We start from the raw sequence: 19,858 nt of genomic DNA, 5'->3' as shown, positions 1-19,858 counted from the left end.
GAACAACAACAACAACAAAAAAAAAGAGACTTTTACCTAAGTAGGAAGAAAGGGAAGGAGCTGGAAGCGAGAGGCTCTTTGGTGCTCGGATGGGCTCAGCCCGTGTGCGGCAAACTCTGCTGCTGCTGTGGTCAAAACCCAGCGAAGGAAAAAAGCCTCTCTCATCCCCAGAGGAGGCTACAAAGCTCTCTTTCTCTCGCTGCTGAACCTTCACAGCTGGACTCAGTTGCTGGCTCCTCTGCTGCTGGAGCAACTGAATTATTTAAAGGAACCTTGATTTGGTTTTCTCTTTGCTGTTTTGCCGCGTTGTGTTTATTGTCTATAGATATTTTTATAGTCCGAAGCAATTACAGCTGTCAGGAAAGAGACGAGCTGTGACAGGCTGATTTATATGTACATTGGATGTATTCAAGAGAGGGAGGGAGACCAGGGATTCTGCTGGGCTTTAGTATGCAGGAGCATATTGGATGTAAATTCCTTGGGATTTTCAAACAATGCTAATGATGATCTAACAGTGGGCCAAATTCAGCCCTGGCAAGGGCTGAAGCAGCTCAGCAGGTCACATTCTGCCCCAGCCTTGTACGCTTTCAGTGCAGGGAGATGTTTTTTCTCTTGATTTAAGATGCTCCTGGAGATCCAGGCCTGAATTCCGTGTTAAAAGGTTAACTGGCTGTGGTTATTGGAATCCCTCTGGTTTTGCTGACACAGGAGATGGTCTCTGACCATCCAAAGGAGTGGCCTCTCAAAGAGCAAGCTCTTGTGTGATGGTCCTGTAGGTATCACAGCAGGGTCCTGATCCTTCCAGAAGTCTGGGATGCTGCAGCAATCAGCAGGAGTGGTGTGTTTTATTCTTTGCTGACTTGTACACCCTGGTGCAATCCCACAACCCTGCACAAAGGCTTTCACCCTGCCTCTGCTGCTCTCCCTTTATGCAGTGGGGTTTCAGAGACCCCCTCCTGTGTGATTTGTGGCCCCCAAAGGATTTGCTGAATGCAGTGCTCACCTTCCCCTGCCAGATCAACCAGCGTAGTTCACTGCAGGGATTAAACTCCTGCAGCCAAGGGCTGGGGAAAGCTGCTTTTCCTCTGGGAAAACACAGGACTCGAGGCAGCACGTCCCACCAGCGCTAAATTCAAGGAGCAGAGAACCTTCAGACAGGGAAAAAGTAGAGAGACTTGCAGAGCAATCCCCTTCTGGTATGACCCTTCAGCACGCACAATAATAATAAAGCTTTATTTGATGGAGTGTTTCCTCTGCCCGGCACAGCTCATAATGTTTTAGAGATTAAATAGCACAGTTAGTGAATTAAGCAGTAGTTTACAGGGGATTCAGAGACTCCAGGGATTAGTAACGGGCTATGGATCCTTTCACATCTAGGTCACCAGTTTGAATCCAGCTCAGGTTGGCAGCAAACTCAAAAACAACAAAAAAACCCCCACACTGGTGCCGTGTAAAAGCTGCCGAGCACTCGGTGGGGAATGGAGGGAGGATTTTTGGACAAGGCAGAGCAGAGCAGTCGCTGGGGACAGCAAGTGGGGGAGCTCAGTTGTCCCCCAGGGCTGTGCTCCTGCAGCTGAGGGGGTTTGAGGGATGCAGCACCTCGAAAGCTGTGATCTGACTGCTGGCTCCAGGACTCCATGCTCTGAGGATGCTCCCCAGCACCTTTTTTACCAGCATGGAACTGTGCCTGGAAATATTAATGTGTTTAGCCACTAGTGGAGGGAAGGTGGAATTACTCGCCATAAGCAAATGTGATATTTGTTAAATTATGAGCTGATAAAAAGTACTCGGGGACTGTGCTGGTGGCTGGGGAGGAATTTGCCACTTAAGCTCACGCTGTGCTCGCGAGGTGCAGGGGGCCAGGAGGACACGCTCCCTCCTCTCCTCATCATCACCTGGCCTGGGGAGGAAGGGGGGATGTTATCCCATGCCTCAGTTTCCCCTCCTGCACAGCGCCTTTGCCGCCCGGGATGGGGAAGGTGCGGAGGTAGAGGAGGGCACACGGGGCAGTGCTGCGGGGTGCAGGTAAGCGCGGAGGGAGAGAGGAGAAAGCGGAGTGGGGGGGTCTTGACATCCCCCCGCGAAGGGCGCGGCGCGGCGGGGGTTAAACGTGTGTGTCCTCCGTGCGCATCCCGCCCCGCTGCCTCCCGCCCGCCCGTGTGCGGGGCTCGGGGCGTGCGGGAGCCGAGGCGCCGGGCAGCGCTGGAGCCGCTGCCATGACAACCCCGGGGATGCTGCCGGCCGGGGCCGGGGTGCTGCCGCCGCCGCCGCCCCCCCGCGCCCCCCCCGCCCGCCGCTGAGCCCAGCCGGGGGCTCCGGCAGCCTGACAGCCCCGCGCTCTGCGTCCCGCCGTCCTCTCGTGCCCAGCCTGCATCCCGGCATCCTGCATCCCGCCTGGATCGGCCCCCCGACAGCGGGGCGGGAGGAGAGGAGCTGCAGGGCATCCCGGAGGCTTTTGCCCGCTGTGCCTTCTTGCGCCTGGACACCTTTGCTAGCTCGCCTCGGGGGTGTTTTTTGGGGTTTTTACTGGTTTTTGGACTGCCCCCGCCTCGGGACAAGCGTGCGGGAGTGGGGTACAGCCGGGCCCCCCCGGCGCCTCCTCGCCCAAGTGAGCCTCGGACTGCTGCCCGAAGAACCGGCTCGCCCAGCACCTTTGCCACTTCTCCTCCTCCTCTTCCTCCTCCTCCCCCTGGCCCTCCCGTCCTCCTCCCTCGCCCGAGGACAGCGGGACTCCCTCCGATGCCGCTCGGCAGGCTCAGCGCTCGCAGCCAGCCTTGCCGGGGGCTCTCCTGATCTCCGTGGAGCTCCGCAGCGCTCGCCCCGGTGGTTTTGCTCCCCCCCATCCCTCCTCTCCACCCACCCCTTCCCCCTTTTCGCCTTGTCGGGTGTGTTTTTTGCCTGTTGGAAAAGTCCCCGCTGCCCAGGATGGGGGTCGGTGGGTGCTTAGCCCTGCCCTGGAGGTGCCTGGTCGTCCTCTGTCTCAGGCTGCTCTTCCTTGTGCCCGCAGGAGTGCCCGTGCGCAGCGGAGATGCCACCTTCCCCAAAGCCATGGACAACGTGACAGTGCGGCAAGGGGAGAGCGCCACGCTCAGGTAGGAGCAGCTGGACGGGGGCCTCGGGGGGCTTTGGGGGGTGTCTCGGTTGCGCGGTGACTTCGGGGACGTGACTCGGTTCCCCCACGGGGGATGCGTCGTGTCGGTTGGAGACACAGGACGGCAGCGAGCCGGGAGATTGGAGTGCCAGCGGGCTGGTTTGGGCTCAGCCCCCACAGTTGCCTCCGAGAAAGTTACTGGGGGATGAAAAACAGGGGAGTGTGATTCCCTTTTGGCCCCCTGACCCACAGCGGAGCGAGGCAGGGGCTCGATTCCTGCTGTCGGTATCGTGGCTCGGGCACTTTGGCCGTGTTCGGTGCGGATAAATCCTGCTCTGCTCCAGGGGTGCAGCGCTGGGGGTGCCTTCCTGCGTGTCAGACCCCCCCAACCTGGGGGAAGGGGGAATTGTTGACCCCCCGGTGTGGTTTTGTTGCTTTTTCTCACGTTCAGACCTGCTGGGACGGGGAAGCACAGGATGGGGCTGGCTCCTGGCAGGTGGATGCTCCGCTCCTTAAAACCCGCCTTGCTCCAGAGATTCCAGAGGTTGATGCTCCTCGCCAGCACCAACTCCTTGGGGAGGGGGGACACGTGGGGCTGGGCATTGCACCAGGGTCCTGTCGCCTGCAGCAGCGAGCCGAGGGGTGCAGGGGCTGCCGAGGAATCCGTAATTTTGATCAGCGTAACTTCTGGGACATCTCATGCCCAGACGCTCGTCCGTGTCCTCGCAGCAGATGGGCGCAGTCATCCCAGAGGATGTTTGATAGGGACATTAAAAATCAAAAGGCAGGTTTTAATTGCAGCGCTGGGAAGCGGCGCTTGCAACTCCGGCGTGCTCGGGAGCGACTTCCCTCCCCCGGAGCGATGCATAGGTGACACCAACATCTGCGGGGCCAGCTGGGCGTGTGCGGTGACACCGCACTCCTGCTTCGAGCCAGCCAGTGGAGCAGGGCCAAGCCAGGGCAGGGGAAAAGAGCCTCAGGAGGAATTTCAGCAGGAATTTCCCTGCAACTCCTGTTGTTTGCAGCGAAATGTCTCGTCCCCCTCCCCGCAGCCCTTGCGTGTTCCCGGGAGGGAGGGAGGGAGGGAGCTGCCTTGTGGCCGTTCCTCTGGATTTGTCTTGCGTCATGGCACCACTGGGCAAAGGGGCTGGAAAGCCGGTGGCCGAGGGTGAAGGATGGAGTGTCTCGCTTAGGAATTCGCCTCGCTGAGCTTGGTTTGAAAAAGTAGTAGCTCCTTTTCTTTCCTGAATCACTTCGTCCTCCCAAGTGCTGAAAATCCTACAGAAGCTGCCATGGGGGTATCAAAGGGGGAGGGGTTTGGGTCACTGGGGGTCTGGGCAGCAAAATATGTCTTTGAGGGTGGCAGCAGCAGGGTGGGTGCTCTGCAAACTTCCTGGAAGAGGCTCTGGTGGGGGCCTGCACAGGGTTTCAGGCACAGATTGGGGATCTCAATCTGCACCATGGACCAAGGTGCTCTGCCCTGGCATCGGGTGGTCACCCAGTGTCAGTGGAGAACAAAGGGAAGCTGGGGTGAGTCAGCAGGAGGGATTCTTGCCTTCTGACTGGGAGATTTGGTGAGAAAGGGAACAAATCCTGTCCCTGGGAGGTGGCTCTGGGGAGGGAGGGCAGCAATGTGTTATCACTCCAGAGCTGCCACAGGCACATCCCAGTTGAGCTGGGAAGCTGGTCTGTCTGGTGGCAAAGGGATGTCTGTGTCCCTTGGCAGGTGCCTCATCCATACAAACCCCAGGAGACAGGCTTGGGATACGCAGACTGTGCGGATGCCATTCCCACTGTGCAGATGATATTCCTGCTGTTCTGCCCTGGAGCAGGCATTGCTCTTGGAAATTAATGGCTTGCTGCTGCCACCAGCTCGGCACTGCCTTGGTGACAGAGAGGTGGAGGAGTGTGTCTTGCCTTGGAATTTTTGGGGTGTTTTCCTGCTGGTTTGAGGTGGGAGCAGCCAGCCTGGCAGGCAGTGGGGCATTGCTGCATGCCCTGGTTGGTGTCAGTCGTGCTGTGCTGTGGCAGGAGCTGGGAGAAGAGGAGCATGTGAAAACCAGAGGAAATCAAGGAGGAATGAATCTTCCTGCCTGCTCCCCTCCCAGCCCGGCGCACCCATCGATCTGTTGTGGAGGAGTTAACTTGTGCAGAATAGCAATGCTGCTACAAAGGCTTCAGCAGACCCCAGCGATGCTCCTGGCCACCTCCTGCCCAGCCCTGCATGGGTGGCAGTCAGGGAAGGGAAAAAAAAAAAAATCAGGTCTAATCCAATCCCACTCATTTCCATGCAAGGTGGGAGGATGGGGAGTTGCAGCCAAGAATTTGGAAGGAGATGTTTCTAGAGGTGCCTTCTTGTTTTGTCTCGGATGACAAAAGGGGCAGCAAGCTGAAAACTCAGCAGCAGAAGTTGCTGCTTCTCTGAAGCACTTGGAAAGTCCTGTCCCCCCCTTTTCCCAAAGGAGAGAGCTTGGCTGTTGGAAGGAGGTTATTTTATCAGGGTGGCAGGTGCTGAGGAGCCCAAGCTGCTGTCGAGCAGTGGTGCCCTGCCAAGAGGCTCTTTTCAGCTCTGTCCCTCCCAGCAGAGTGAATTCAGTGCTGGAAAAGAAGCTGGATTGAAGGCTGCAAGGAGACTTCTCCATGGTTAAGGGCACAGGCTTTACTCTGTGCAATCTGCTGTAGGGAATCAGTTTAGGGCCGGAGTCACCAGAGATGTTCAGATGTTTCCTTCTGTCTCATGATGTGTCTGCTGCAGGGTACAGACATGTGTTTGGTACCAGCACTTCAGATCACTGTGTTAAATTTAAATCCATGCTTAGATGTCAGGTTAAAGCTACTATCTGGGATAAGAGGGGTAGGATTTGCTCCTGGACGCAGCAATACCTGTGGGAATGAGGAAAAGGTTTGAGGGTGTTGGGACAAACAGCTTAGTGTTTTTACTGATGGGTGTGTTGATCCCTGATCTTGGGGCTACACCGAGGGCTTGTGTGCCAGGGAAGGCGAGAGCTGACTGTCCTGCTGGGTCTCACAAGGCCACATCGTGAGGATGAGGCTGATCTTCATCCCTCCCCACCATGGCCGGGCAGCGTCTGCCCACCAATAGCAAGCGGTTCATGCTGGAGAAGACCCATCTTGAGCTTCCATCCTGTGCTTGAACTGAGTCCAGGCATTGCTGAGACCTTTGGAGCAGCTCTCTCGGCACCAAAACAAATGGCTTGATTATGATTTCACTTTAATTGGCATCAGTCAGCGCTTTCCACGGCGAGGCTCTGACGTTCCCATCAGCAGCACAGGCGCCTGAGTGGTGCCCTCCTGAATTCACTGGTGCCCCCCAAAGTCACCGGTGTCCCCCTGAATTCACAGATGCCCTAGACAGAATATGAACAGATCTGGCTGTAGGGTGGGGGCCACTTTCACAGGCTCCTCTGTACATCTCCTCTGGCTTTCTTGGCAGGGTTGGTGAGATGCCTTCATTTGTTCCCCTCTTTGATTCCAACACTAGAAGTCAAATCTGAGTTAAACACGAGTCAAAGCTTTTTTTAACCCTGATGTTTCCCATGGTTTCCACTCAGGCTTTGAAAAGGGCTGTGTGCTTCACCACTGAGCTCTGCCATGGTTTACCTAAGCCTGCTTTGCCAATTTATTTGGCCCCTGTTGTGTGCTTGAAATAATTTTCGAGACGTGATAACTTGGCTGCGAAACAAAACAAAATCAAGCATGTTTGTTTGATGGGTGCAAACAGAAAGTACTTGTTTGCCAAGCAGAATAGAGTATTTTTCAGAGATGGGTCTGTTTTCTGTGACTCTTTGCTGCCCCATCTTTCCCCCTTTATTCACAGGAGTTTGCCTTTTTTGTGTTTTTATTGTGTAATATGAAAAGTATGGATGGTCTCCAGTGGATAAGTGTGGTGTGTTCCAGCACCCAGGTCCTGGGAGAGCCCCAGTGTCTCCCCCCATGCTGATGCAGTGCTGCTCCTGACAGGCCTTGAGTGAGGGTGATTCTCTGCTGAGGTTTTTGGGCAGCTGCTTTTGTGGTTTGCAGTCGATGAGAGCAGAAATCCTGCTGGGAGTCAGGGAAACCCACTCCAGGCTCTCTGTCCCCGGGAAAGCCGTGCTTGCCATCCTGCAGCCTTGGGGCTGAGTCATGGGAGGCCCACAGGGCACTGCCCAGTGCAGGGCTGGGCTCCTGGAGTGAGTAAGAAAAGCCAGACAGGGCAGAGATTGTTCATGAAAGGGTCCAACCCTGATTGCTAAACATCTTTGGTGGCTGCACAGCTCTGTGTCCGTTTTGCTCCAGGCTCCCACTCCCACTTTAAGCTGCAATAACCCCACGAGGGAGTGTTGCTTGTCCACCCCATCCCACCCCAGAGAACACTCCAAGTTTTGTATTCCCATCTCCTGCCCCCGCTGACCAACTCCCCTATTCTTGCACAACCACCAAATTCCTTATTACTGGATCAGTGCTCATATCCCTCCCCAGGGCTCAGACCTGTGACAAGCTGCTCCCAGGAAAAAATCATCCCACTCCGATGGTCTCCAAGCTCAGTACCTGGTAGTTTTCATCCAGCTACAACTACTCATTTCAGACACTGAAACTCCTGGTTGCTTCACTGCTCACTTCCCAATTCCCTGCCTACTTCCCAAGTCCACACTGGGGTGTAATACCTTTGCTTTTCTTGCTTCCTGAGCAGTGAAGGGACTCTGAGCACTTGGGCTGGGCTGGGAGCAGCCCCCAGCAGTCCTGTGAGGATAGAGCTAAGCTGCTGATTCATGTCTTAACAACTGAAGTTTATTCCCCTAACTCCTTCAGTATCCAGCACACTTGCCCTTCTCCTCCAAACCTCTCCTTTTTGTCCTGAGGGTGAGGGAATAAATTCGAGTCTGTGGTGACCCCTCCTGTGTTGAGGTGAAGAAGGGGCAGAGCAAGTTCTGCATCTGTGCCCTTACGGTGCATGATGCCACTTCCCCCTTGCCTCTCTCCTCTTCCCATCGCTGCTGGGTCCTCCTCTGGTCAGGGTTTTCCTCCCACACTCCTGGGGATGCTCCCTTGGAGGGGCTGCAGGAGCCCCACGTGCGATGCTCGCGGCGGTTTGTGGCTCGATTGCTTTGCTGGCGATGGCATGTTTTTGAACGAGGAGTTTATTACTAAAGTGACATGTCAGCAAATCTCTGCCACCTCTCTCCCATCTCGGAGATGGAATCAGCTTAAAGTGGGGGGAAAAAAAATTGTCATATGCATGGATTGTTCTTTTTTTTTTCTTCCTGAGTGCAATTTCCATCTGAGATGAGACAAGCTCCTGATTGCTGTGCCAGAGGAGGGTTTCCCTTTATAGCTCTCTTGGTAGAACTGCTGCCTCTGGTTCACTGGAGCTGTCTGGGCCAGGGTCTCCTAGGGGACAAACATGCTTTTCTGGAGCTGTCATCTCCATCCTGGGTTGAACATCTCTGGGAAGATTTAAGTCAAACAGACTTGTACCCTGCTCCTCTGGGACGGGGAGGGGTGAGGAGGAAGGGAGGTCAGCAGCCTCGCAGGTGACAGCTGACCAGTGGTGGTTTGCTGGGGTGGTGTTTCTGATTGTTGAGGCAGGGTTAGGAAATAGATGTTCAGTTCTAAGCCCTGCTGTCGGCTCCTCGTGTGACGTGTGGTGCCCTCCCAGGTCCTAAAAATGTCTTGATTCGTGTATGGCAATTGCAACACTTCCTTTCTCTGGCTCTGTGAGTCATCTGCTTGCGTTGCAGTCTTTTTGTGGCAGGATGCATCCCTCTGGAAGGAAAATGCTAAGAGTGTCCTCCCAGAGGGCATCAGAGGTGCCCACCCGTGTCCTGCCCTTGCTTGGGGTTTGAGGAGGCTGCTGGGAGCATTTTTCAGTTGGATGTGCCAGGGAATTGTCATTTCAGGGGTACATGGTGTAAGATTGGGGTACTGCAGAGCTGCTTGCTGGGTGAGTGATTAGGCAGGAGCTGAAGCAAAATCAGGGATTTTGGGACCAGCGAAAGCGATGCCGCTGTGGGGCTGCTCCCAGCCCCAACTCTGCTGAGAAGCTGCCTCACCATAACCATGAGCTAATCTAAGCACTTATGGGTGCCAGGCCAAGGGGTGGCACCTGAGCTCCTCTCTAGCCCTTGGCCATCCTGATGTGCTGTCCCTGTTCCACCCTGGCAGAGTCCCTTGGGGCACAGCGCTGCTGGCATTGCACGTCACGAGCTGGCAGCCCCATGTGTGTGTTAACCAGAGGTGGGTTGGGGATGTGGGTCATCAACTTACCCAAGACATTGTTACTTCTGTTGGCTTCCCTGGAGTTACTCCAATTTATGCTGTTGGAAAAATCCTTCTCTTAATAAGAGTTGTTTTTCGTCTCCCCAGACCCACCGAAACCTGGCACTGTGAGCTCAGACACCCTCATTTTCCTTCAGGAGGAAAGAGGAAAAAGTCAGGAAGGAACTAATCTACGACCACATCAGTGGGAGCCTGGGCTAATAGAAATTGTAATGAGAACCCAGAGCCAAACAAACAGGCAAATGGGGAAAATGCAATCCCACCGATGCGATGGAGATTTATACCGGCAAAGGGGCTGATCCAGTGCTCATTAATGTCACCACAAGTCTTTATCCCAACTGTAATGGACTGTGGATCAGGTTGGAAGGCAGCATTTCAGTCTTGTTACAATATATACAAACTGTGAAGGGGCTGTGTGTGGAATAGCAATGTGGGACTCCTTCTCCTAAGGCTTTGCTGGTTGTTGCAGGCGGCGCCTTTGCAAAGTGAACGGGAAATACCTTCTGCTCTCCTTGGGTTTGGGTTTCGGAGGTGCAAAGCTGTGAAGGAGCCAAGTCTGAGACTTGGGCTCGGCTGTCTGGATGCTGCAGCGCCTGCTGAACCACCAACAGCGTCTTAATCACGAGTATATTAAAAATCATGGTTAAAATAAGGATTCTTCGGCTGGTGGGGAGCAGTGTTGGCTGTCACCACCTCAGCCACGCTGGGAAACAGTCCTTAGTTTATATGCAAAGTGAGGAGGCAGATGGGTGGGTATGGAAAAGCTGAAGGCAAACTTGACTTTGCAGCTGGGTTTCCCGCTGGGAAAACCCATGGCAGGAAGATGGAGACAAGGTCTGGGAAGCAGAGCCTGGTCTGGAGGTGGGGACACCTTTGGGGAGAGTGCTGGATGGGAAAGGACACCAAGGGTCAAACAGGAGACGAGCGAGTCCAGCTCTGCATGTCAATGAGGACAGAGTAAATAAGGGATAAAACCACCTTCCAACAGGAGCAGCTGGTGAAATATCACAGGGTTTTTTTCCCAGAAATGGGAGATTTTGACCGGCTCTGTGCCTGCAACCATAAATGGCTCTGACACCTGTGTCTGTTTTATCAGACACATGCAGAGCCCCGGCCACGTTCCAAACATTCATTACTTGGGATTTTTGAGTCTTTTTTTCCCCCCTCCCCCCCTTTTTTTTTTCGTGGTGGGATCATTATTTTCCCAGCTTCACATCCTCAGTTCAGCCAAACCACTGTGTTTTTCAGCCTCGTGGTTTTTACACATCTCTAATAAGAAGCATGAGGGGAAGCTGTTGAGAAAAGCAAATTCTCAAAGGTATGAAAGGAGAGCAGGGCAGCTCCAGGCTCAGAGCCACTTCCAAATCTCAGGATACTTTGTACCTACAGATAGGAACAGCACTGATATTTCAAGGCATGTTTGTGCTCTTACCCCTAAGTCCTCCAAATTCAGTCAATTTTATCTGTAGGACTTTATTCCTTAAAATAACCTTAAAAAAAATAAATGCATCCCTTTTCCTCTCTTAAAGTCCAGTAGAAAGCTCTTGATGAGCTCAAAGGAAGGGTGGAAGTTCAGTTAAATATTTTCTAAGTTCCTTTTCTTCCGCTGTAATTCAGCAGGAGCTGGGAGAGCACCTGCTTCTACTTTTATTGAAAAATTTCAGACCTGTATAATTTGTTACATAAGAAAATACTTTTTTTGTTTTAATTCAAACCCAGATATTTTTATTAAACAATCCATTTCTTACTTGTGTACCTAACCTGGAAAGGATTTGGCTTAGAATTCCCTTGTTGGGAAAGGGGCAGGTTTGGGTTTGCTTGGAAAAACAGTATTTCTTTCCTTTTATCTGAGTTTGAGTTCAATGAAGCATCTTGTCAAATGTTACAGGAAGTTCCCTGACTAAGCTAAAGCAAGATTTTGGGTTTTAAAGTGTCTTTTAGGAAATAGTGAGATTTTGATTTCATTCAGTCTCAAAGGGAAGGATTTCTGGACACACAGAGTTTCTCTTTAGCTGAAAATAAATCTTTCCCTGCTCACCTCTGAACTGCTTTACGTTTTGGGGTCAATTTATCCATCATACCTCATCCCTCCTATTGCTTTCTACTGCTTGGAGGAGCTGTTCTGCTTTGAATCAGACAAAGTTTAAACTGAATGATGTTTTCCAAGGCCACATTTGCAACTGGCCAAGGCACGTCGTGACCCTGTTTGCTCAGCAAACTTGCACAGTGTGGGAGTCAGGGCAAAACGTGGCAGATTTGGGAGGGAGCAGTTTGGAGGTGCCCTGATGGGGGTGTGTGTGTAAGTGATGTGATTTAGTCCTCTGCAAACACGAGGAGACAAAGGTGTCTGTTGGTCTTGACTTGTGTACTCGCGGAATTAAACCCTCTTCCTTCTCTCTCGTGCTTTGGCAGGGTAGGACATGGGGGTCAGTCTCTTCTCTCAAGTGATAGAACAAGAGGAAATAGCCTCAAGTTGCACCAGAGGAGGTTTAGGTTGGCTATTAAGAAATGTTTCTACACCAAAAGGATTTTCAAGCCCTGGCACAGCTGCCCAGGGCAGTGGTGGAGTCACCACCCCTGGAGGGATCTAAAAGACACGTGGATGTCACCCTTGGGAACACCTTGGCAGTGCTGGGGGAATGGTTGGACTCAATGACCTTGGAGGCCTTGTCCAACCTGAACAATTCTGTGGTCAGAGGGTCAAAATCCCATCTGGGGTTGTTATTGCTTCATCATGGAGGTGGTTGGTCGAGGGAGACGCCGTCACTGGTGCGTGTCAGCTGGGCTCCTAAATTCCTCTGGTTGTCCTTGTCTCCTGGAGGGTGGCAACTGCAATTTCCTTGCTGGTTCCAAGCCAGCAGCGTGCAGACTGTTGACATTGTTTAGCAGACACGAGGCCTTCACCTCACACACCTCTGTGAGTCTGAAAACAGCCCACGAGCCATTTTTGGCCATCTTGGTGACCTCTATTTATTCAAGTGGCACTGCCCGGAGTAACCTAAACTGCTGAAGTTGTTCAGGCAAGGGCTGAAGAGATCACAGGGTGATAAACATCCTCTTGGTCCTTCTGGAAAAGACTGAAGATCCTTTTGGTCCTTCTGGAAAAGATTGAAGTCTTGGTGGCAGTGCATCCCTTGGAGGAACTTCACCCACCTTGAGGGGATCGACCCTCTGGGTCGGTGGGAGTTGCAGGATGATTCCTTTGCAGGTTTGGCGGCAAGGAAAGGAGAGAAGATGCAGATGCTGCCCTGAGCACAGAGGGTTTGCCACCCACAGTGGAGAGGGAGTTTGAAATCCTGCTGAGAGGCACCACAGGGCTGCCGGATGAGCACGATGGGGAGACGTCAACCCTTCCTCTCGGCTTCCCTTTGCAGCGCCAACTGTCAGTAATTTAACTAACGTTTTGTAAATAAATGTGGCACTCGGACAGCTGTCACCGCGCCTGTTATAAGCACTCCCTTTGTCACTAAAAGCTGGCAGCACCGCTCCGTTTCCCCTGCAAATGCAGCTCCCACTGCCAGTTAGCTCCCGAAGCCAGGGCTGTCAAGGAATCACATGCCGGGCGGAGGCCGGGACACCGCGGCTTCGCGCAGGGAGCCCGGCGAGGCCATGCCAGGGCCTGGTGCGAAGGCAGCTTTTGCAGCTCAGGAGCAAATCAACAGCCTGAGCAGTGAGCGAGAAAACCCATCTGAGCGTGGCCGCAGGGCCGGTGGGTTCCCAGCCAGGAGCCCGGGCGGTCCAGCTGCAGTGCCGGGGGGGTCACCGGCTCCGCTGCCATCTCATCCCGGCTCCGCGGGAAGCACGGACAGGATGAGATGGGGAGCTCAGCCAGACCCAGCGTCTGATGTGCCAAGGGAGCAATTTGGCACTGGCACCGCGAGTGCTTTTCATTTTGAGCAACCTGGTCTAGTGGAAGGTGTCCCTGCCCACGTCAGGGGGTGGAAGGAGATGAGCTTTAAGGTCACTTCCAACCCAAACCATTCTGGGATTCTATGAAGAATGGGCTCCTTGCTCATCAGGCTTTGGTTTCAGCAAATTTATTGTCTCTGGAACTGGTTGGATTTGAGTGGTGAGATCTGCCCTCTGCCCATCAGTCTTGCTCAGGACACTTGTCCCATTTGGAGCATATTCCACACCTTCACACAGTCTGGATGCTTCTCCTCCTAATGAACAGGACTGGCACAGGTTACCCAGAGAAGCTGTGTCTGCCCCATCCATGGAAGTGTCCAAGGCAAGGTTAGACAGGGTTTAGAGCAACCTGGTCTGTTGGAAACTGTCCCTGCTCATGGCAGGGGGGTGGAATGAGATGAACTTTAAGGTCCCTTCCAACCCAAACCAGTCTGTGATTGTATGAACCAACTGGAAAAGGGATACTGTTCCCTTTCTTCTTGCTGGGAACTCTTGATCTTGTGCTGTTTTTCTCTTGTCATCTTTCAGGGCCTCTTGCAGCTCCTAACACCCTTTCCCCGGTTTTTCTCTCCCAGTCTGGGGTGGTTTAACTCCCAGCAGTCAGCCCCAGTAGCCTGGCCGTGCTGCAGCGCTGTGTGATGCAGGCACTGGAGAAATCAGCACATGACATCTCTCTCTCTCTAAGCTGCTGTAAAATTAGCTTCATCTCAAGTGGCAGAAAATGATCATATCCTCGCTTGAGGGCGATGAAGAATATTCCTGAGTCACTGCTAGTGATGAAACAGGCAGAAAATCCAGAGTGATCCACAGCTGCCCACTCAGTTCTAATCGCTGAGGCCATTTGCTGCTGCAGAGCCTTAAGATGCAGCTTCCTCCTCCTCTCCCTCCCTTTCATCCATCACTCCCCACAGTGGCTGGGGCTGCAGATCCCAGCAGGAGCAGAGCAATTTCCCGTCCCACCAGCGAGGCTGCAGGCTGTGAGCATCTCATCCTCCTTCCCTGTTCCCCTGAGAGGAGAGGAGAGCAGAAGAGGGGGGTCAAAACTTCCTTTTCTTAAAGGACTCAGAGGAAAAATAAAAGGTCTCCTCCTTCCACACTGCAGTCCTGCAGACTGGGAAAAGCTCTTCTCTGGGCTCATCCTTCTCTCCACAAATTTTCCCTGCTGCCTCCAAAGCAGCTGCTGTGCCCACAGGGATATTTCCTTTTTGTCTTTTCCCCCATCGGCTTTAGTTCAAAGCCATCTCCCTGGATTTTTATGTCTTGGATAAAGCCACCCTCTTCCGTACAACTGCCAGCTCAGTGCTTGGGAAGCCGCTTGCCAAATTTGCTGGTGACAAAGGCCAAGAAAACCCTTGAAAACAGGGATGATCAGAAGCAAAGTGCTGTATTCCCTCCCTTCCTTGCATATGCTCCCTGGTAGTGTGTTAATGCCAAGGACTCCTTGAAGGATGCTTCCTGCAAACCCTGCCCTGCCAGCTCCCCCAAATTCACCTGGAAGCCCCCCACACTCTTGAGGGCACTGTTTAAAACCCTGGCAATGTCCTCATGAGTCCTTCAGCTTGGGAATCACATCCTTCTTCCGTGTGGCTCCATCGCCTGGTTCAGCAGCCTTTAGAGGGAAAATGGCAGCAATCCTGCAGTTTAGGCAGGTGTTTGAAGGAACACTCTCTTCTCCAGTCAGGCCTTGTCAGTATTTATCCCTTAACCTGGTTTTCAGACGTTCTCTATCCTGCAGATTTGCTGGGATATGCTATTCACACAAAGCTCTCCTGGTGTCAGACTTTTGCTAGGATGGCTCCAGCGCTCCCACAGCCTGCCGGGGGAACAGGCAGCACTGGCAGCACCGCAGGGATGGATGTGTCAGAGCAGGGCTCTTGCCAGTGTAAAACCAGAATATTACCCAAGCTCACCCCCCCCACATGGAAATTGCACCAGCGCAAGTTTTTCACACCGATCGACCAAATCCAGGCAAGTTTCCGGGAATTTTTTCCATAATCCCAGACAGTTTTTCACGCCAGGCAGTTATTTGTCAGCACAAGCAGGTGCAGAGCTGCAGGACATGTGCTGAGCATCTCTGAGCTCAGCTTTGGTGGTTATTCCAGCGTGCAGCCACTTTATCCTCCCATCAGGCAGCACCATCAGCACTTCTCAGCTTAATTTCCTGTTTTCCTCGCTGTTTTCCCCCAAAACAGAGTCTGGATGGTGCGTTTGGGGTTGGGTTCAGCAGGAAAGCAGGAGACCAGTATCAAAATGAATATAGGGGTGGGAATTTGGAGGGGTTGGGTGTTATAACAAACCACCCCCCGAGCACAGTTCATTCTGCACATGTTGGCTGTTGTGACACACAGAGAGCAAATTTGTGTGTGTGTATCACAGAATCACAGAAAGGCTGGGGTTGGAAAGGACCTTAAAGATAATCCAGTTCCAACCCCCTATATATATATATAAATACATATATTTATATGTTAAAAATATATATGAAAGTATTTTTATTTTCATATAAATGTATATATTTATATAACTCGTGAACAAAGATACGGTTGGGGAGGAGTAATTCCTGCAGACACCTGTGGAGAGAGGCAGGACACGGGGATAAATCCGAGGGAGATGGAGCAGATGGCAAACTCAGATATCACAGCTGTATCCTGGAAAAGCATTTCCTTGGAAAAGCAGCACTGGGGGCTCCTTTTGGGAGAGGTGAGGGGACAAGCCCGTTGGTAAATGCTCTAATCTTTTCTCCTTGTGGTGCCAACTGCTGCTTATTTCTCTTGCTGTGAGTCTGAAACCACCCTGCTAACCTCTGGCAAAATCGGGGATAACGAGGATGGAAGGCTGACTTTGTTTGTGGTGTTTAGTTATTTAGTTTTTCCTGGCTTGGGAAGGAAGAAATAAAGTTGGATTTCAAGTGGGGTTGTTGCAGTAATGGAGGGAAATGAGAAATGCTCTTCAGCTGCCTCTCCTTCCTCGTGTCCCCATAAATAACCCTCCTCCCTCGGAGACGGCTCAGCCTGCGTGGAGAGGAGAGGGAAGGGTTGGGCTGGTGTGAGTTTTGCAGTGGCTGGAGAGCTCTTTCCCTTTCCTGCCTCCTGCAGTTCACCTGCTTGGAGCCTGCTCCTTCCCAGGGCTGCTCTCTGGGAGAGCATTTCCCTTGTCTGACGGGACAAGGGGGAACAGCTTTGTACTGCCAGAGGGCAGGGTTAGGTGGGATGTTGGGTAGGAATTCTTCCCTGGGAGGGTAGGAAGGCCCTGGCACAGGTTGCCTGGAGAATCTGTGGCTGCCCTATCCCTGCCCAGGGTTTGGAGCCACCTGGGCTAGTGGAAGGTGTTCCTGCTCATTGCAGGGTTGTTGGACTGTGAGACCTTTAAATGTCCCTTCCAACACAAACCATTCTGGGATTTGATCATTCTAAGGATTTTTGGCCAGGTTTTCCATGCAGTTTAGCCACCTTATTTCTGCAGCTCACTTGCCTGGAAGTCATTCCCACCTTGTCTGTGAATTCCTGGAAGCAAGGTGCAGGTCATCTCTCTCTTCCTCCACAGAGTGTCCCTTTTCCCTTCACCATTCCTGCTGACTTCTGTGAATTAGCTGCCTGGTTTCAGTCAGGTTTTACAGAGGGCTGGGTGTTACATTCCTACAATTCTATGAAAACAAGCAGGCAGAGGTCAAGAGACCTCGTTAGTCATCTGGAATAATGACAGAACAAGCTCAGCTCTTGTATGAGACACCTAAGAATTCACATGAGCATTGGTTGTATGCAAGACTCAAGGGAAGAGGGAGCTCCAGATGGAGCTTGCATCATTTAAGGTTTAAAATGTGTAGGAAACCACACGTCTTCCATGGTATGAATGGAACTACTCATTAAATGCAGCAAGGAGTGCAGGTGGGGAGGGGTTGAACACTCCAGACTGTGTGTAAGGAAAACTGCAGCGATGTTGTGTTGGTGGAGAGAAGCTGCCAGTCCTGGTGTCAAGGAGAAGAGACAAAAGCTCGGGGTTTTGTGCTTAATTTTCCTGCTTTCCAATGGGGGATGCTGCACTCAGCTCGCCTGAATGGGAAGACTGCAACAGCTGGTGGCTGTGGCATTGCTGGAACAGGGCTGGCTCACCCTTCCCTTCGCTTAGGAAAAAAAAATAAAGGCAAAAAAAGGCACAAGAGCAACGACAGAAAAAATAATAAAGCCGCTAACTCGCTTTCCAGAAGTTCCTAATGCTGCAACAGGCAAAGCACTGGAGATAAAAGAAATAAAAAAGCGAGGGAAAGAGGGGGAAAAATGCATTTATGAGCTCTCAAACTAACAGCATGCAACTCTCATATTATTTTTCCTCCTTAGCCTTTGAAACAGAACAACGGCCCGGAGCCTTCTCGGCAGATGGACAATGTGCGTGCCTTAACCACTTAACAGCCATTAGCCTAATTCCACGTTCTGGAGCCAAATTAAATAATAAGTAAGAGGCTATGAAAAGCTGGTTTGGAGGCTGCGTTACTGCCTTTCACTTGATAACCTTCTCCTAAACAGATGCTCTCTCTCTACCCTATTAACCTTGTCTGAGAGCGGGGAGGGGGCTTGGGGGAAGCAAACAAGCCAGACCTTGGTGGGGAGGGGGGGTGATGAGCTGGAGGGGCCAGATGTGGGGTCCTCCCTGTTTTGGAGGCTCCTCTTGTTTTTCTCCCCCAATGCCCCGGCCCTGGAGGAGTCCCTGAGCAAAGAGCCCGTTCTGTGGTTGCATCCAGGTCGTTTTAATGTGCCAAATGATTCATCTTGATCAGCGAGTCCATCTGTACCTGCTGGGCGAGGCTGCACCACCCGGAGCTGATTTTGTGGACAAATCTGCTTTACTTGGAGGAGAGGGGAGATGGTGCTGATAGACACAAAAGGGGAGGTGGTCACAGGGCTCAGTGCCTAATCCCTCTCTGGTTTTGGCTGAGACAGGGCATGAGTGGCTGCTGCATCCTCCATCCTCGCTGTGCCACCCGCTCACCCTTTGCAATGAAGTCATTTTGCTGCTCTTTACCTCCTTCTCCTCCCTGTGTTGAAACAGGAACAATAGTACTTGCCTAAGCTTTGGGAATTTGGGAATATTAGTTTGCAAAATGCTTTTGATGCTATTTTGGTGCTGGGAGGGTGAGGCATTTGCAGGTGTGTGCAGAAAAGGTGTTCTGTATTTCTTCTTGGCTGCAAAAGATTTGGGAGTGGCTGCCCCTGTTTCATCCCCCCCTCATTAAGTATTGCTCTGGGCTTTGCGTCTCAACTTTAGACCTTTCTAAGTTTTCAGGGGATTATAGATGACCCTGCAGCTATTTTTAGTGAAAGCTTTTATTTATTAAAAAGCCATCTTCCCTCATTAAAAAGACACATTGATGGGAAATAGATGAGCAGCTCTATCACTGGCGTCTGCCGTGCGAGCCCGGTGCCGCCGAGATCGTGTGTTCTGTGCCCTCCCTTGATGCAAGAAATGTCTTTCCGTGGAGCCAAGCAAAATTTGGTACGGGAACCACCCCAAACTTGGTGCATGAACCATCCCTCACCCTGCCTGAAGCATCAAAGGTCCTTGGATAGATGTGGGGAGGTGTGGTGCAGGATTTCCCGGAGATCCTTGGTGCCAACAGCAACTTGACTTTCCTTCCCTGCTGGTTTCCCTCCTTCGCCTGAGTTGTCACACAGGCTCTGATTTCATGTGCAAAATCCAGCCTGTGACTGGCACAGAGACCGATAAAGCCGGGTTTCTTATAAACTTGCTTCCTTTTGATCCAAGTAGGAGTCAATGATTTGCTGCCCGCGGTGCGGACGTTTGGAAAGGCTTTGTGCTGAGTGGATTCTCTGAGGTTCAGATGAGGATGAATCTCATTTTTCTGTGGCCTTTTCCTCCGTGGGGCACTCGCAGAGTCCCTCTCCTGTACCTGGCTGCCTATCTGCACTAGACTTGCAGGTACTTAATGTCTTTGAGCCATCTGTTCCTCTGTCAGATTTAGTTAAAATTGGCCGAAGGCTTCACGAATTATTGGGGAAGATTGTTAGACAGAGGTGTGCAAAGAGCACGATTGAATAAGCTCATCCCAGCAGGACTCAAGGCTAAAAATGTAGCAGGGTATGTTATTTGGAGACAAAGCAGCTTGGAAAATGGGATCCATATCCAACCTTTCCCCAGCACAAGAGATATTGGACTTGAGTCTATTTTTTGGTACTGTAGAAAGCTCCTCTGTGGAGATGGACATGTTTTAGGTAGGATTTGGTGCCTTATGTTTTATTTCTGGTAACACGCGGCTTTCTGTCCAAAATGAGCCCCATCCATGCTTTCCCAAGGCACTGATCCTTGCACTGAGATGCTGCAGCTGTACTTCCAGAAAGCTGTTTGCTGAAGGACTCTCCCAACAAGGGCTGGGAGGTCCCCTGAGTAAGGCATTAGCTTTGGGAGAGCAACATGTTCACATCGCCCACCACTTCCCCTAGGAATATGTTTTAGACCAGGATGCTTTGATTTCATCATGGGTGTCATGATTCTGTTTTCAGGATGTCATGGATGCTGTGATTCCATGGTCAGGATGTCATGGTTCTGTTTCTCTGTCATAGATGCCAGGATTCT

General features: G+C 52.1%; 1 protein-coding gene across 6 annotated transcripts in view; it reads left to right on the top strand.

Moving 5' to 3' along the window:
* The window catches only part of LOC113952903 (protein CEPU-1), a 231,655-nt gene that overhangs the window by 89,235 nt on the left and 122,562 nt on the right, over positions 1-19,858 (top strand). For 3 of the 6 annotated variants that reach the window (XM_027655455.1, XM_027655452.1, XM_027655450.1), the window contains exon 2: positions 3,008-3,092. In XM_027655455.1, coding sequence (XP_027511256.1) covers positions 3,049-3,092 — 44 coding nt within the window. In that variant the 5' untranslated portion in view covers positions 3,008-3,048. Of the gene's footprint in view, positions 1-2,003; positions 2,026-2,503; positions 3,093-19,858 lie in introns of those variants that run through there. The other 3 variants (XM_027655451.1, XM_027655449.1, XM_027655454.1) reach the window with 2 other exon arrangements.

Source organism: Corapipo altera, unplaced genomic scaffold (genome assembly GCF_003945725.1).
Source record: "Corapipo altera isolate COAL_440 unplaced genomic scaffold, ASM394572v1 71, whole genome shotgun sequence".
Taxonomy (NCBI): Eukaryota; Metazoa; Chordata; class Aves; order Passeriformes; family Pipridae; genus Corapipo; species Corapipo altera.
The sequence above is the reverse complement of the archived record's forward strand: the minus strand, read 5'-3'. Positions and strand labels throughout refer to the sequence as shown.